Below are 18,882 nucleotides of genomic sequence, written 5' to 3'. Positions count from 1 at the left end.
AGCTTCCTCTTCCTGCCTCACGAACTCATTAACCCACTCTTCATCAAACTCTATGTCTAAATAATGCTGGTTGTTCGCTTTAAGAAAGGCTATCGCGCTCTTTATCCGACCCGTGTCGACGTATTGATATTCATAATGGCCTTTGTAAGTAAGTTTACGCTTTAATTTCACAGGTAATAACCATCCGTCCATGCTACGACGCGGTAACAGCTTAGTGGTATCAATAATATTGGACGGCACACAGGTGGCCGGACCATGAGTCCCCCCTTGACCCCCTTTTGGCAGAGCATACATCTGCATAAACACTATATTGAGCGCCACTAAATGCTGTTCGACAGTGTTCAAACACGCGAGTTCAGGAGGAATGTCATCTAACTGTAAATTGTTTATTGAGCATTCAGCCGGCATTTGACCCTTTTTGAGTTTAGAGTTACAAGTGTAGCAGATCCACAAACTCCCTCTACAATCAGACAGCGGACACGGTGACGGACAACTCTTACTACACGTATGTAAATAGGCATCTGAGATACAGGCCTCAGCAACAGCAGCACATTTAGGATCAACCATAAAATCATCCTTTCTACAAGGTAAGACCTGGTTGATAAATAATAATTTAAAGCACACGCAACAAATGTGTTCAGGACCGTGTTCAACTTCCCGCCAAAAGCGTTCCTTAACCAAATCAAAATTATCAGCCAATTGTCGCTTAATTTGCCTTTTACGATTTCTGTAAGCAACACGAGTTTGAGCTTTGTATTGCTCATCTTTGTGGTATTTCACTTTGCTATAGGTTTTTACTTTCTGCCTATGTTTGGGACTATCTTTGTACTTCTGTTTACTGGCGGCCCTGACATCGTGTTTGTGCTTTAAGTTATCTTCATACTTTTTAATGCTAGCTGCCTTTTTCGTTTGTCTATACTCTGTATTAGCACAATATTTATCTTTATTTGCTGCCTTGATTGCCACTTTCCTTTTCTCTCTATAATCTACATTGTCGCTATATTTAAGATTGACTGCAGCCTTCTTTTCCTCTTTATAAAATACATTCTCTCTATATTTAAGATTGACTGCAGCACTGCTTGCAGACTTTTTTTGTTCTCTATAATCTACATTGTCTCTATATTTACGATTGACTGCAGCCTTCTTTGCCTGCCTATAATCTAAATTTTCTCTATATTTAAATTTGTCTGCAGCCTTCTTTCCCTCTCTAAAATCTACATCTTCCCTATATTTAACTTTGTCTGCAGCCTTCTTTCCCTGTCTATAATCTACATCTTCTCTATATTTAACTTTCTCTGCAGCCTTCTTTCCCTGTCTATAATCTACATCTTCTCTATATTTAACTTTGTCTGCAGCCTTCTTTCCCTGTCTATAATCTACATCGTCTCTATATTTAACTTTGTCTGCAGCCTTCTTTCCCTGTCTATAATCTACATCGTCTCTATATTTAACTTTGTCTGCAGCCTTCTTTCCCTGTCTATAACCTACATCGTCTCTATATTTAAGGTTGACTGCAGCTCTATTTGCGGCTTTCTTTCCCTGTCTATAATCTACATTTTCCCTATATCTACTTCTCAATGTTTCACGCAGTCTATCTTTAATTGTGGCATATTTGCTTTTTAAATGTGTATGCTTTTTGTTTTGAATGTACTTGGATAATTTAGTGTGTTGTACATTCGTTTCAGTGTTTGGACTAACCACTGATTGGGCATCTACCTGTCTAGACCTAGTGTTGTAACCCATAAGAATAGAACTATTAATTTGGCAGCTTCCGTAACAACTATGGGTCACAGGGTTTTTAACGCAAGTTACATTTTCATAATGAATATTGTTAATATTTTCGAGGTAGATGCCGCTGGTTGACAAAGGCCTGGTAGTACAACCATATTTAAGCCAACGTCCACTCAAAAACGTATATATATCTACACATAAAAGATCTGCTGTTGCTTGGATCTCTATCTCAGTGGCCCACGTGTTAACTCTATGCATATTACTATCGTTAATATACTGGGCCACAGAAGAGCAGCCATCACGCAAAAGACTATTGTATTTTGATGCATTACTTTTAAGATGTTTAACGACCGCAAGTCTAAGTTTCCTATGATGTTTCTGTGTGCCACTAACAGCCTGCGAGATCGAGCGAAAGAAACAGTTACCGTCGGCAACGATTTTATCATTTGTACACGGCACATCTAACTTTAACGATCTCAAAGGATCTATTGTTTCTGGTTCTGCTACAGCGAGTCTCTCATAGTCAATGTTTAGGTTCTTACACAGTGCCCTACAAACATTCTCCTGAAGAGGAATAAAATCAAGAGCATCATCTGTGGCACCGGTACAAACAACATCCCAATCAACATCACATTCACGATCAAGCTTTGTCTTTTTAGGTGTGTGTGTGTGTTTGGGAACAGACGACTTTGCTTTAACTGAGCTTTTACGCTTCGGCTTTTGGTCAGAAGTGTCAAGCTTCGGAGGGGAAATGACCTCAGACGCTTCACACTTCAAACCAACCACCACGACAACAACACCCGTGATCTCAAACAACTTATACTCAAGTCCATAACACTCAGCTAACGCGCAAAAATGAGCATACACTTCATCCAGGCTGCTAAAGTAAACAACAACACTTTTACCATCAGGGTCAACCATCCCAGTCGCACTACGACTGTGTGAGTCCACCACCGCGTATCTACCGCTGTCTTTAATGACTGCACAAGTGTTGCCACACATCGTCAGTAGACATGCATCATAGTGTGCCAACATCTCCGCTAAACCACCATCTAAGGTCACACAGGTACCGGAAACAATAAGCTCATGCTCCACTACATTTGCAGCCCCAGCAACCGGCCGACTGAACTCAAACTCAAACGGTTGACCATCAATAACTGACTCTTTGGGCAAGTCAGAAGGTAGTAAGTTATCATTCCCATTAGTCAGGTCGTTACCCCTAAGCTCTGTGTAAATAGCATCACCAATCTCTAAAGTCCTGTCTAAATCCTTTTGCTGCCATGTAAACACACTGGACACAGTGTGCCTAGCTAATGCCACCAGAGCTATGGCTGCACACTGCACCCCTCCATACGGGAACCTGCTATCAGCCTGATGAAAACTACCCCTAACACAACTCGGAATATCAACGGGAACGCTATCCTCCATAACTATATCAGAACACGCTACAACAGGACTATCAACTAGAACACTATCCTCCATAACTACATCAGCACACACAACATCCAAATCATCACGTTCACGTTTCACCCTCTTACTTGTGAGTGTGCATTTGGGAACAGACGACTTAGCTTTAACTGACCTTTTGCGCTTTGGCCTTTGGTCAGAAGTGTCAGGCTTCTGAGGCAAAATGACCTCAGACGCTTCACACTTCAAACCAACAACCACGACAACAACGCCTGTAATCTCAAACAACTTATAGTCAACTTCATAACAGTCAGCTAACGCGCAAAAATGAGCATATAAATCATCCAGGCTGCTAAAGTAAAGTACAACGCTTTTACCATCAGGGTCAACCATCCCAGTCGCACTACGACTGTGTGAGTCCACCACCGCGTATCTACCGCTGTCTTTAATGACTGCACAAGTGTTGCCACACATCGTCAGTAGACATGCATCATAGTGTGCCAACATCTCTCTTAAACCACCATCTAAGGTCACACAGGTACCGGAAACAATAAGCTCACTCTCTAGTACATTTGCAGCCCCAGCGACCGGCTGACTGAACTCAAACTCAAACGGTTGACCATCAATAACTGACTCTTTGGGCAAGTCAGAAGCTAGTAAGAGCTCGTGCCCATGAGTCAGGTCGTTATCCATAAGCTCTGTGTAAACAGCATCACCAATCACTAAAGTCTTGTCTAAATCCTTTTGCTGCCATGTAAACACACTGGACACAGTGTGCCTAGCTAATGCCACCAGAGCTATGGCTGCACACTGAGCCCCTCCATACGGGAACCTGTCATCAGCCTGATGAAAACTACCCCTAACGCAACTCGGAATACCAACGGGAACGCTATCCTCCATAACTATATCAACACACGCTACAACAGGACTATCAACCTCCATCTCTACATCGCTACTACCAAACGTGATAAGGCTTTCACTATCACTAACATCCATGTCAGACTGTGCACAACAAATGCAAGACTTATCTGGGTCCCTGGCGTCAGAAGCGCTCTCCCCGTGGACAGCTGGTGGAATGCTGCGGCGTGGAGAAGGCTGACTGGCTGAAAGGGGGCTGGTCCTCTTCATCTACAAGTCACAAAGAAAACACATAACCATTAGACATCTCTCAAACTAAAGCGGATCTCACTCTGTTCAGTGTAGCTGCTTTTGAAAATGATACATAAAAATCATCATCTCACCTGGTCCACGAAGACCACTGGGGCGTCGGGGGAACTGGTGAGTGATGCTCCTGGAATCACCCCCACATCCACGAACTCCAGCTGCAAAAAGAATAACGTGTTAGATACTACTTCATGACAGATCATAGAGTGTCAATTAATAAAAAGTACACACACCTCCTCCTCCAGGAAGCCGTCCAGGATGACCACGCTGGTAGGTGACGTTCCTGGTGTCACCTCCACGACAGCTGCCGCCACCTAGAGGACAACATTTGTTAATAATCAAAGAAGTTACAATGTATAAACTTATTCAGCCACTTTAAACGACACTGACCTGGTCCTCCTCCATAGTAGACACGGAGCTGGCAGATGAGCTGGGTCTCACCGCCACAACCTCTTGTGCTGCCCGCGCCTACAATAAACAAAATAACAAATATGCATTAATTTCTTTAGAACGTATAAAGAGCACAGCCTTAAAAACACCTACCTGCCGCGTGGGCTGGCGTCTCTTTGGGGCAGCACGCTTGCGACGCCTCGTCCGAGACGTCTGCAAAAAAAAGACACGTTATTTCACCAGCTCAGAAATCATGATTAAACAACAACATTTCACACAAGATCTGATACTTACCTTCTTTCCCGAAGGAAAGGAGCCGATGCCCTGGCCACAGCCGCCGTGAGATGGAGAGAAGCGCTCCATCTCCACCAGCATGGCAGGGCTGAAGAGGCAAGGCGACAGGGGAAAGGAGAACACGTTCTCCACCTCAAAACAAAGGAAACAGACAGTTTAGTCACAGCACTCACAATCTAACCATAGCTTTATAGAGTAGAACACTAACCTCCTGCGCCTGCAGCAGTCCCTTGGGGCTCACGGGGGAGACCCCAGGCTGAGTGACAGAGATAAACACAAAGCAGTCAGTATAATGCAACTTCAGTTAACAATGCTTTAACAAAACAGGAACAGTATCTCACCTTGCTGCCCCGTCGAACCTCGGTCCACTCAGGAGGGGGTGGAGGTGGCACGGGCGGCGGCTCGGGCACCTCCACTCTTGGGGAAACCCTCCTGGTGGCCGGGCGGGGCGGGGGAGGAGACACCGGCGCAACAGCGGCAGCGTCATCCAGCTCCAGCTGCATGTAGCACGCCTGCCACAGCAGCTGGACGAGGATGGGCATGCCAAAGTCGTCGCTCAGGTGAGTCTGAAACACATCATTCACCCACGTTAAATAAAACAACAGTCACTAAAATGGTCAACTTTAAAGAGAGAGACTGTACTTACACCATCCCTGGCCCACAGATGCCCTTTGCTCCGGGGAAACTTGTGTGCTACACGGAAGTAGCGGATCCCTAAAACAGATGTTAGCAACAAAAAGAACATGTTAAAGTATGCGCCACTCTAAGGAAAATAGTGATGACAGTTGCATTTTTTATACATACCCATGCTGACAGCGATGCGGTGGTACGCCTGCCGAAGGAGGGTCTGAATCTCCACCCCAGCGCTAAGCCGAGGTGGAAAATCCACGACACACACCTACGAACACAAAATTACAATTTAGACAAGTTAAATACAATAATGAAGTACTCAGACCTCATAGAAGTGAAGTACACACCTTGGGCCAGCGTCCACAGACGTAGGCCAGGAGCTGGCCGAACTCCCTCGCAGCCTGGTCCAACGTCCGGCACGTCGACAGTCCGTTGCAGGGTGCCATCAGAACGACAAGAGCTGGCTCTGACAACAAGAGAAGGGTCAGAGGTCAAACGTGCTGAACTATATGAGACATTTCAAAAATGTAAAAAAAAAAAAAAAAAAAAAAAAAAAAAATTTTTTTTTTTTAAAAGGCTAAAATGTTGCTAGTACAACTGTACCCACCTCGGGGCAGGGTGGTCCCAGCCAGCTCCCTGTGGATGTGCGAGGGTCCACCACCAGGCGTCGCGCTGAAGCCGAAGGAATAGTGCCCCTCCTGCATCGGCACGTGCTGGTCCACGATGGCTCGCAGATGGGAGTTCCCGACAAGCAGAATGAACTAAGACCAAAAAAGAAACAATCTGTATTTAGTGATTGTCAGCACATCAAAAGTCACACATTTATTTCCTTCTCAAACTCGTGAACTTGCCTTCTTGTCGGGAGACTCCTGCGGGAGCACCAGCCGGTGCTGCTTCCCGGACACTCCAGTGGGCCAAACCTGGGGACGGTGTCGGTAGCCGGGTCCACGGGCTTCAAAGACAAGAGAAATCATTGTAATATCAAACAGAATTAAAAAGGAGGTGGAAGTATTCTGAAATCCACTTACGTTCCTCGATGGGGGGCCAAAGAGGAGAGGGATCGAGCTCCTCCTCAGGAACAGCCGACTGCCCCGGGAGCAGCTCGACGGGAACAGCGGACTGCCCCGCGAGCTCCTCCTCGTGAACAGCCGACTGCCCCGGGAGCAGCTCGACGGGACCAGACGACTCCCCCAGGAGCAGCTCGACGGGAACAGGGGACTGCCCCGCGAGCTCCTCCTCGGGAAGAGCGGACTGCCCCGCAAGCAGCTCGTCAGGTACAGCGCACTGCCCCGGGAGCAGCTCGACGGGAACAGAAGACTGCCCCGCGAGCTCCTCCTCAGGAACAGCGCACTGCCCCGCGAGCTGCTTCTCCCTCCTCCTCTTGGCCGCAAGGGATCGCCTGGACCCCTTGCCGCGCGGCATCTGAAATACAAAAGTGGAATGAGTAAACAACACAATGGTCAAACAATCAAACCGAAGTAGCCATGTCTTAAACTAAAGTCATACGCATAGAGAAACCACACTTCATATCATCCTAGCCTCAGTCTTGTGATGGTGCTGTAGAAGGTACTGACCTCATTCTGGCATCAATGGACTGAGGCAGAGACGACCACAGCATGGACTGGTATGACTCAGTCCACACTGTCAACAGCTAAAGATTTAATTCAGGTTTAATGTGAAACAACTTCTGTCCTCAGTGTCCTCACAGACAGGACCAGACATGGACCAAGCCAGAACCAGCAAAACCAAAACCACATGATCCTAGATGTATCTAGTTTAACACCAAATATAGCCTAAAGTGAGATTTAGTCAACCTGCCAGACACAGACAATACATTTCCAAATCTGACAACAGAAAACGCTCCACTTCCCAAATTTTCACCAAAGAGTAACAAAAGAAAGACCTTATCCCAAGCAGTACTAAGCCACTATCTCAGTTGTACCAAGAAGACAGTCATTTACGGCCCGTTTCATCAAAACATTCCACATAACATAAGCAACTAAAAACTATTAACTCAAAACAGTCAAATGATCTAAACTGTAGAATTCATCTGAACTGTAGAATTCATCATTAGTGGGACCCATCAGGTATAAGGCAATAAACAAAAAAGACGTACACAAGACACAGAGCCACACCAAGTCTGCACCAACAGTGTTATCATCACTACATTAAAACATGCCACTGCTCCACAACAAGAAAGAACCAACAGGTCTAATATATTGGCTTTAAACTGACAATTTTGGATGCTACAAATATGTTCCGAAAGTTAGGAATGAGTTTGGCCCACAAACAACATTTTAATTTAGTGATTTCCTTTTCTGTGTTTGCAATCAACAAAGTCACATAGGGCCTTTAAACACAGGGCAGCAGCATCCCTCCTCCTACCACAGACATGTCACAAATACAAACCCTGCATCAGGTCTGAAACAGTACCACTCTGAGGCTGAACCCTAAGCCAGACCAGAACACTACAGTAAAGTTCACATGAATCAAGAAAACAGCCGCTGTCAAACACAAGGTCAAATACCCACAAATATCAACTATTTTCTCCACATAAAAGTTGCATAATGCAGCTTTAAGTGAGACACAAGGACATTAACAAACAGAACGAGAAACAAACCTTAAACTGAAACATCCGCACCAAGCTTGGACCAGAATGCAAACTCTATACAAAACATGTAGACAGTTCCACCAGGAACAGAACTCATTTAGATTAAATCTTAGAGGAATCTATCAAGTTAAAATTAGCTTAAAATGAAAACAAATAAATCAAATCAACAAGACCAAGAACCAAACCAAGTCTGCACCAAAACAAACATGAATACGCGACACAATGAAACTGTTCCACAACATGAAAGATGAGAAATCATGAACCAAAACATCTGAGACAAAATGGCCGCTCTCTATCACACAGATGTGCTGTCACAACAATAAACACTACATCAGGTCTGAATGAGCACCATACTGAGGCTGAACCTTCAGCCATGCCAACGCTCCTGTTCTTAACACACGCTCTCACAGCATCTATCCAAACATCACACAATAAAACAGAATGACCTGCAATACACACAATGGCCACCCAGAGCACTGCACTTCAGGGTCAAGGTCAAATACACACAAATATAAACTCTTTTTCCACATGAAAGTTACATAATGCAGCTTTAAGACACAAGGACATTAACAAACCTTACACTGAAACAAAATCCGCCCTAAGCTTGGACCAGAACTCCACAAACTACAAACAAACCGTGTAAACAGAGTCCTCCCAAGAACAGAACTCATTTAGATTAAATCTAAAATATGAACAATGCACTTTTAAGTAAGACACAAGGACATTAACAAAGAGAAAGAACCAAACATTACATCCTCTTAGATGACACGCTCTCACATGTACCAGAACACGACATCAGGTCTGAACCAGAACCTGCGTACTACAGCACTACAGTAAAGTTCACATGACACAAGAAAACAGAGCCACTGTCAAATACAAGGTCAAATATCTACAAATATCAACTCTTTCCACATAAAAGTTACATAATGCAGCTTTAAAGCAGTACTAAGTAACTCTTCCCCCTAGAGGCCATAAGCGCAACTGCAGGTGTAGTAGAAAGTTACGATTTTTTTACTTATTAATTGTCTTGGAGAGTAAATACTACGCCAACAGGAAAGGCGAAGGGAGAGAGGGTTACAGTGCATCCAATTATACAATGGAAATATTTTTTTTCACTCAAACTTTGCTGTAAATACTGTTTAAAGTGACGTTAGCCCGCAGTTAGCTTTGCCCGTTAGCATGTTAGCTTCTTCTTCGTGATTTCATTAGTGTGTATTGCTTTCTCCGCACCGGTGGCAGTCAAGTTGCAAACATGGTTTTCTGTCCAGAGACACCAGGGGGAGATGAAAGACCCTCCAATCATCCCATAAACACTTCTATTACCCGCACAGGGACTACGAAAAGGATTTATTAAGGTAAACACGTTACTTAGTACTGCTTTAAGTAAGACACAGGGACAATAACAAACAGAACGAGAAACAAACCTTAAACTGAAACAACATCCGCACCAAGCTTGGACCAGATATCTACAAACTCTACACAAAACATGTAAACAGTCCCACCAGGAACAGAACTCATTTAGATTAAATTCTTAGAGGAATCTATCAAGTTAAAATTACCTTGAAATGAAAACAAATACATCAAATCAACAAGACACAGAACCAAACCAAGTCTGCACCAAAACAAACATGAATACACGACACAATGAAACTGTTCAACATAAAAGATGAGAAATCATGATCCAAAACATCAGAGACAAAATGGCCGCCCTCTATCACACAGACGTGTTGTCACAACGATACACACTACATCAGGTCTGAACGAGCACCATACTGAGGCTGAACCTTCAGTCATGCCAACACTCCTGTTCTTAACACACACTGTCACAGCATCTATCCAAACATCACACAATAAAACAGAATGACCTGCAATACACACAATGACCACCCAGAGCACGGCACTTCAGAGAATATGTACTCCTGTTCATCACATGCAATCTCACAACAGAGAACCAGAAAAAAGCAAACAAATAGATGCCAACTGTGTCAAAACTGGACATTTTCACACAACACTACAGGCTACACCAACAAGACTTGTTCCCCACAAACAGTTAAGCTACTAGAACAAAATAGTTTTAAATGATGATTTATTTGTGAAGTGTCACAGTCGAGCCAACAAGTCTAATGCAAACACATTAGCAGTATCATATCTGACACAAAATGGCGGCTGTCCTTAAACACACAGAACATCGTCCCTCCTCTCACAAGTACAAACCCTACATCAGGTATGAACCAGTACCAGAACACTACAGTAATGTTGACATGAATCAATATAACATTACATTTATAGGTAGCACTTTATTTCACACTACCACTGATACATTGTACCTGCCACATTTAGTACAGTGTAATCTCCTCTGTAACCATGTGTTCTATGTAACCATGTGTTATTACACACCCATTTATATTCACATCATACAATAAAACCGCCTGAGCAACTGTACTGCAAGACACAAAATGGCTGCCTATTACAGTTTTGTTCTTTTAGCAAGACAGACGGTTTAGCTGATCTGCTTCACTAGTTTTGATCGCTTCCTGTGATCTTCCTCATCTTCCTCCTTCCAGAGGAAGATCACAGGAAGTGATCAAAACTAGTGAAGCAGGTAATCTAAACCTTCTGTCTTACTAAAATAACAAAACTGTAATAGACTTAACCTAACAAGACAGTATGAACCTTTTACAAAGACAAAATGGCCACCCACAGCACTGCACTTCAGGGTCAAGGTCGAATACCCACAAATATCAACTATTTTCTCCACATAAAAGTTGCATAATGCAGCTTTAAGTGAGACACAAGGACATTAACAAACAGAACGAGAAACAAACCTTAAACTGAAACATCCGCACCAAGCTTGGACCAGAATGCAAACTATACAAAACATGTAAACAGTCCCACCAGGAACAGAAATCATTAAGATTAAATCTTAGAGGAATCTATCAAGTTAGCTTAAAATGAAAACAAATAAATCAAATCAACAAGACACAGAACAAAACCAAGTCTGCACCAAAAACAAACATGAATACACGACACAATGAAACTGTTCCACAACATGAAAGATGAGAAATCATGAACCAAAACATCTGAGACAAAATGGCCGCTCTCTATCACACAGATGTGCTGTCACAACGATAAACACTACATCAGGTCTGAACGAGCACCATACTGAGGCTGAACCTACAGATCAAATGTGTGTATTTGACCTTGTAGTGACCCAGCGGCTGTATATGAGTGGTCAACATGTCACCTTTACTTTCCACCACAGTGGTCTTTAAAACACTCCTGGATCAATTGTTAAGTAGGTTCCCTCCTGACCGCCAGAGGCGGTGTTGTAAGCACTGACAGAGAAGCTCTGGCGGTCATCCGGGATTCATAGAACCGTAGTTACATACGTAACTTTCGTTTTCTGATGAGGCTCAGTCAGCAGTGAAAACCTTTTAAAACAATTGATCCTGGAGCGTCATAGAGACCACTGTGATGGAAAGTAAAGGCACCATGCTGACCACTCATACACCCACTGGGTTACTACAAGGTCAAATACCCACAAATATAAACTATTTTTCCACATAAAAGTTACATAATGCAGCTTTAAGACACAAGGACATTAACAAACCTTACACTGAAACAACATCCGCACTAAGCTTGGACCAGAACTCAACAAACTACAAACAAACCATGTAAACAGAGTCCTCCCAAGAACAGAACTCATTTAGATTAAATCTAAAATATGAACAATGCACTTTTAAGACACAAGGACATAAACAAACAGAAAGAGAACCAAACATTATATCCTCTTACACGCTTTCACAAGTACCAGAATACTACAGGAAAGTTCACATGAATCAATACAACAAAACCACTGTCCTGTGAGTCACAACATGGCCACAGCACCACAGAAACAACAAGAGTAAACATAATGCCTTTTTAAAATACAAAGCCTTAGAACTACTCCTGTTCATCACACACAATCTCACACAGAGAACCAAAACATACACAAACAGATCAACTTAACTGTTGCACAAAACTGTACAGTAAAAACGTGACACTACAGGACTAAACAAGAACTAGAACTCTGCAAGGCCTACACAAACAATAAGACCCACCAGGGTCAGACATTATTGTGAATAGAAGACCTGCCATATTAAAATGATCCCCAAAACACAGAACTAAACCAAGTCTTCAACAAGACTGTCATCATCACTGCATGAATAGTCACATGACTTGGTAAAACAGCAGCTGCACAACATTTAAGATGTTTAAATCATGAACTAAAACATCTAATGCAAACACAGCTCAGCAGAGACGTGTTCAAACATGAACACGTGTGAAACCTAACCTTAGTCAGAACATTACATTTATATCATCACACACGCTGTCACAGCATTTATCCTCACTTCACACAATAAAACAGGATGACCTGCAATACACACAATGACCACCCAGAGAACATCAGAACTAAAGCAGAAATCTTCATAGAGAACATGTGCAATAAATCTGAATGTTCCACATCATGAAAGACGACAAGTCATGAACCAACAGGTCGACAGCATTGGCTGCTATAACATCTGAGAGACAAACAGAGGAGCAGCCCCTCACAGCAGGTCTGAACCATAACCTTAGTCAGAACGTTACACAATTACATTACATTATCTTCACATCACACAATAAAACAGCCTCATCACACACGCTCTCACAGCAGAGAAACACAAAAAAACACATCACCACAGAGGATCTAACTGTTAATAACTGGACCATTTCACCTAATGCAAACAAGAAATAAGAGTGTTCCTCACTAACAAAACAACTTCAATAAGATAGTGATTTGAAAAGGATAGAAAAGCCAACTTAATCTCCATAAAATCAGTTTTTAAAAAAACATGCTATTTTGTTTAAGTAACATTAGGTGTTAAGTGACACTATAAAACTGTTCCAAAACATATTTACAACATCACGAATAAAAAAAGATGAACCAGCAGGTCTAATGCAAACACAGTCCCAGAATCAAAATGGCGGCTCTCCATCACACAGACACCCCTCACGAGGAGGAACATTAGGTCTGAACCAGTACCACACTGAGACTGGACCATGAGCCAGGTCAGAACACGACAGTAAAGATCAGATGAATCAAGAAAACAGAGCCACTGTCAAATACAAGGTCAAATACCCACAAATATCAACTCTTTTCTCCACATAAAAGTTGCATAACGCAGCTTGTAAGACACAAGGACATTAACAAACAGAATGAGAAACAAACCTTAAACTGAAACATCTGCACCAAGCTTGGACCAGAACGCAAACTATACAAAACATGTAGACAGTTCCACCAGGAACAGAACTCATTTAGATTAAATCTTAGAGGCATCTATCAAGTTAAAATTAGCTTAAAATGAAAACAATTTCAAATCAACAAGACACAGAACCAAACCAAGTCTGCACCAAAACAAACATGAATACGCGACACAATGAAACTGTTCCACAACATGAAAGATGAGAAATCATGAACCAAAACATCTGAGACAAAATGGCCGCTCTCTATCACACAGACGGGCTGTCACAACGATAAACACTACATCAGGTCTGAACGAGCACCATACTGAGGCTGAACCTTCAGCCATGCCAACACTCCTGTTCTTAACACACGCTCTCACAGCATCTATCCAAACATCACACAATAAAACAGAATGACCTGCAATACACACAATGGCCACCCAGAGCACTGCACTTCAGAGAATATGTACTCCTGTTCATCACAAGCAATCTCACAACAGAGAACCAGAAAAAGCAAACAAATAGGTGCTAACTGTTCAAAACTGGACATTTCATCCAATGCGAAGAGGCAAAACCAAGCACAAAGACTTCTTCACAACAGTTTTAAATGATGATTTACTTGTGAGGTGTCAGAGTAAAAACAGATCAAATGTGTGTATTTGACCTTGTAGTGACCCAGCGGCTGTATATGAGTGGTCAACATGGCACCTTTACTTTCCACCACAGTGGTCTTTAAAACACTCCTGGATCAATTGTTAAGTAGGTTCCCTCCTGACATTTGTCCTTAAACACACAGAACATCGTCCCTCCTCTCACAAGTACAAACCCTACATCAGGTCTGAACCAGTACCAGAACACTACAGTAATGTTGACATGAATCACTATAACAGTACATTTATAGGTAACACTTTATTTTACACTACCACTGATACATTGTACCTGCCACATTTAGTACAGTGTAATCTGCTCTGTAACCATGTGTTATGGTTACATAGAACATTACATTGTACTAAATGTGGCAGGTACAAAGTAATCAAGGGTAATGTAAAATAAAGTGTTACCCATGTATATTCACTTAAGTAGGTTCCCTCCTGACCGCCAGAGGCGGTGCTGTAAGCACTGACAGAGAAGCTCTGGCGGTCATCCGGGATTCATAGAACCGTAGTTACATACGTAACTTTCGTTTTCTGATGAGGCTCAGTCAGCAGTGAAAACCTTTTAAAACAATTGATCCTGGAGCGTCATAGAGACCACTGTGATGGAAAGTAAAGGCACCATGCTGACCACTCATACACCCACTGGGTTACTACAAGGTCAAATACCCACAAATATAAACTATTTTTCCACATAAAAGTTACATAATGCAGCTTTAAGACACAAGGACATTAACAAACCTTACACTGAAACAACATCCGCACTAAGCTTGGACCAGAACTCAACAAACTACAAACAAACCATGTAAACAGAGTCCTCCCAAGAACAGAACTCATTTAGATTAAATCTAAAATATGAACAATGCACTTTTAAGTAAGACACAAGGACATTAACAAACAGAAAGAGAACCAAACATTACATCCTCTTACATGACACGCTCTCACAAGTACCAGAACACTACATCAGGTCTGAACCAGTACCTGTGTGCCAGAACACTACAGGAAAGTTCACATGAATCAATATAACAGAACCACTGTCCTGTGAGTCACAACATGGCCACAGCACCACAGAAACAACAAGAGTAAACATAATGCCTTTTTAAAATACAAAGCCTTTGAACTACTCCTGTTCATCACACACAATCTCACACAGAGAACCAGAGCAAAATACTATACTGAGGCTAACTGTGTCTAAAAGTGGTCATAGACAGATTATAATTAAATGCAGATAAGGTAAACAGGCAAAGATGGACAGACCATCACTTTAAAGCCACACAGTGGAAACATTTCAGATTATACAAGCAACTAAAAACTATTGTCACTTTAAAACATACACAAACAGATCAACTTAAAGGTCCTATATCATGCAAAATTGACTTTTTGGAGCTTTTAGCCATGTTGTTATGCTATTTCCTTATCAAAAACACCCCAGAGTGGTCTGTGGCTTCATTCACGCAGCTCTCAGTAATCCTCCTGAATCCTGCTCTCTGAGCAGCTGCTCCTCCCTCTCCTGGTGAACGACTGAGTGTTCAGTTGTGTCGTAACAGCGACAGCAAAGATGGACAGACCATCACTTTAAAGCCACACAGTGGAAACATTCCAGATTATATGAGCAACTAAAACCTATTGTTACTTTAAAACATACACAAACAGATCAACTTAACTGTTGCACAAAACTGTACAGTAAAAACGTGACACTACAGGACTAAACAAGAACCAGAACCCTGCATGGCCTACACAAACAATAAGACCCACCAGGGTCAGACTTTATTGTAAATAGAAGACCTGCCATATTAAAATGATCCACAAAACACAGAACTAAACCAAGTCTTCAACAGGACTGTCATCATCACTGCATGAACATTCACATGACTTGATAAAACTGTCCACAACATTAAAGATGTTTAAATCATGAACTGAAACGTCTAATGCAAACACAGCTCAGCACAGACGTGTTCTTCAAACAAGGACAAACACGTGTGAAACATAACCCTAGTCAGAACATTACATTTATATCATCACACACGCTCTCATAGCATTTATCCTCACGTCACACAATAAAACAGGCTGAGCAAATGACCTGCAATACACACAATGACCACCCAGAGCACTGCGCTTCAGAGAATATGTACTCCTGTTCATCACATGCAATCTCACAACAGAGAACCAGAAAAAAAGCAAACAAATAGATGCCAACTGTGTCAAAACTGGACATTTTCACACAACACTACAGGCTACACCAACAAAGACTTGTTCCCCACAAACAGTTAAGCTACTAGAACAAAATAGTTTTAAATGATGATTTATTTGTGAAGTGTCACAGTCGAGCCAACAAGTCTAATGCAAACACATTAGCAGTATCATATCTGACACAAAATGGCGGCTGTCCTTAAACACACAGAACATCGTCCCTCCTCTCACAAGTACAAACCCTACATCAGGTCTGAACCAGTACCAGAACACTACAGTAATGTTGACATGAATCACTATAACAGTACATTTATAGGTAACACTTTATTTTACACTACCACTGATACATTGTACCTGCCACATTTAGTACAGTGTAATCTGCTCTGTAACCATGTGTTATGGTTACATAGAACATTACATTGTACTAAATGTGGCAGGTACAAAGTAATCAAGGGTAATGTAAAATAAAGTGTTACCCATGTATATTCACATTGCAATAAAACCGCCTGAGCAACTGTCCTGCAGACACAAAATGGCTGCCTATTACAGTTTTGTTCCTTTAGTAACACAGAAGGTTTAGTTTACCTCCTTCACTAGTTTCGATCGCTTCCTGTGATCTTCTTCATCTCCCTCCTTCCAGAGGAAGATCACAGGAAGTGATTGAAACTAGTGAAGCAGGTAAACTAAACCTTCTGTATTACTAAAAGAACAAAACTGGAATAGACTTAACCTAACAAGACAGTATGAACCTTTTACAAAGACGAAATGGCTGCCCACAGCACTGCACTTCAGATATTATAATATAAACACCTGTACATCACACACGCTACCACAGCAGAGAGTCAGCAAAAAACACCACCACACAGAGGCTAACTGTGCTCCAAATTTCACCCAATGCAAACAGGCAAAACCAAGAACAAAGACTTCTTCACAACAGTTTTAAATGATGATTTACGTGTGAGGTGTCAGAGTAAAAACAGATCAAATGTGTGTATTTGACCTTGTGGTGACCCAGCGGTTGTATATGAGTGGTCAACATGGCACCTTTACTTTCCATCACAGTGGTCTTTAAAACACTCCTAAAAGTTACACAATGAAGCTTTAAGTAAAACACAAGGACATTAACAGAACGAGAAACTAGCCTGAAATGTACAGACCATCACTTTAAAGCCACACAGTGGGAACATTCCAGATTATATGAGCAACTGAAAACTATTGTCAATTTCAAACATTCACAAACAGATCAGATAAGCAATTGCAAAAAGCGGACTAATCAGAAATACACGATGCAACTTAAAACACAAAACACCAACTCAATCTTAACCTAGAACATCAGAACTAAAGCAGAAATCTTCATAGAGAACATGTGCAATAAATCTGAATGTTCCACATCATGAAAGACGACAAGTCATGAACCAACAGGTCGACAGCATTGGCTGCTATAACATCTGAGAGACAAACAGAGGAGCAGCATCCTCCCCCTCACAGCAGGTCTGAACCATAACCTTAGTCAGAACATTACACAATTACATTACATTATCTTCACATCACACAATAAAACAGCCTCATCACACACGCTCTCACAGCAGAGAAACACAAAAAAAACACATCACCACAGAGGATCTAACTGTTAATAACTGGACCATTTCACCTAATGCAAACAAGAAATAAGAGTGTTCCTCACTAACAAAACAACTTCAATAAGATAGTGATTTGAAAAGGATAGAAAAGCCAACTTAATCTCCATAAAATCAGTTTTTAAAAAACCATGCTATTTTGTTTAAGAAACATTAGGTGTTAAGTGACACTATAAAACTGTTCCAAAACATATTTACAACATGACGAATGAAAAAAGATGAACCAGCAGGTCTAATGCAAACACAGTCCCAGAATCAAAATGGCAGCTCTCCATCACACAGGCACCTCTCACGAGGAGGAACATTAGGTCTGAACCAGTACCACACTGAGACTGGACCATGAGCCAGGTCAGAACACGACAGTAAAGTTAACATGGATCAATAAAACAGAGCCCTGTTACACATATGAGACACAAAATGGCCGCCCGTGTCCTATTATGCAGATAATAGCACATGGAAGAGACGTAATGGCTGCCGGAGCATGAGACGCAACTTCAAAGGCACAGTGACATAGAAAAAAAGCCTACTAGCCGTATTAGCATATGAAGAAAACAGAGGCCTCCATCCACAACTAAACCTACAACAGCGTGATAGCACATTTAGCATCTTTATGCCATTATTTTAGCTCTATTATGTGATCACTGAACATGTGGCACAGGGCACAGGGACAGAAAAAAAGCCTGCTAGCTGCATTAGCATATGAAGAAAACATGAGGCCTCCATCCACAACTAAACGAAAATCAAACTAAAGCCAACATTAATGAATTCTGTCAACCTACAACAGCGTGATAGACATTTAGCCAACAATAAGCATCCAGCAGAAGTAAATTAAATCACACAAAAGCCAGCCTTAATGCACAAGGTCTTCAAACACCACCTGCTAGCAACATTAGCATCTGAGAACAATAGG

At 42.0% G+C, this 18,882-nt stretch overlaps 2 protein-coding genes across 2 annotated transcripts; both read right to left on the bottom strand.

The window, feature by feature from the left end:
• Positions 1–718: 718 nt before the first annotated feature.
• On the bottom strand, positions 719–5,563 carry LOC306961018 (uncharacterized protein; the record flags this gene model as incomplete). The annotated part of the gene is made up of 4 exons (XM_079553626.1): positions 5,328–5,563; positions 5,195–5,242; positions 4,846–4,905; positions 719–727 (listed from the first exon to the last, which is right to left on the bottom strand). The coding sequence occupies exons 1-4, from the start codon at positions 5,526–5,528 to the stop codon at positions 719–721; spliced, it is 318 nt and encodes a 105-aa protein (XP_079409752.1). The 5' UTR covers positions 5,529–5,563.
• Positions 5,564–5,942: 379 nt separating this feature from the next.
• LOC306961017 (uncharacterized protein) lies at positions 5,943–7,071 on the bottom strand (the record flags this gene model as incomplete). Its single annotated transcript, XM_079553625.1, has 3 exons — positions 6,645–7,071; positions 6,464–6,568; positions 5,943–6,082 (listed from the first exon to the last, which is right to left on the bottom strand). Exons 1-3 carry the CDS (start codon positions 7,036–7,038, stop codon positions 5,943–5,945), a joined length of 639 nt encoding a protein of 212 aa, XP_079409751.1. The 5' UTR covers positions 7,039–7,071.
• Between the last annotated feature and the right edge of the window lie 11,811 nt (positions 7,072–18,882).

This window comes from Gobius niger, assembly GCF_951799975.1.
Source record: "Gobius niger genome assembly, chromosome: 3".
Taxonomy (NCBI): Eukaryota; Metazoa; Chordata; class Actinopteri; order Gobiiformes; family Gobiidae; genus Gobius; species Gobius niger.
This window is presented reverse-complemented; position numbering and strand designations above follow the sequence as displayed.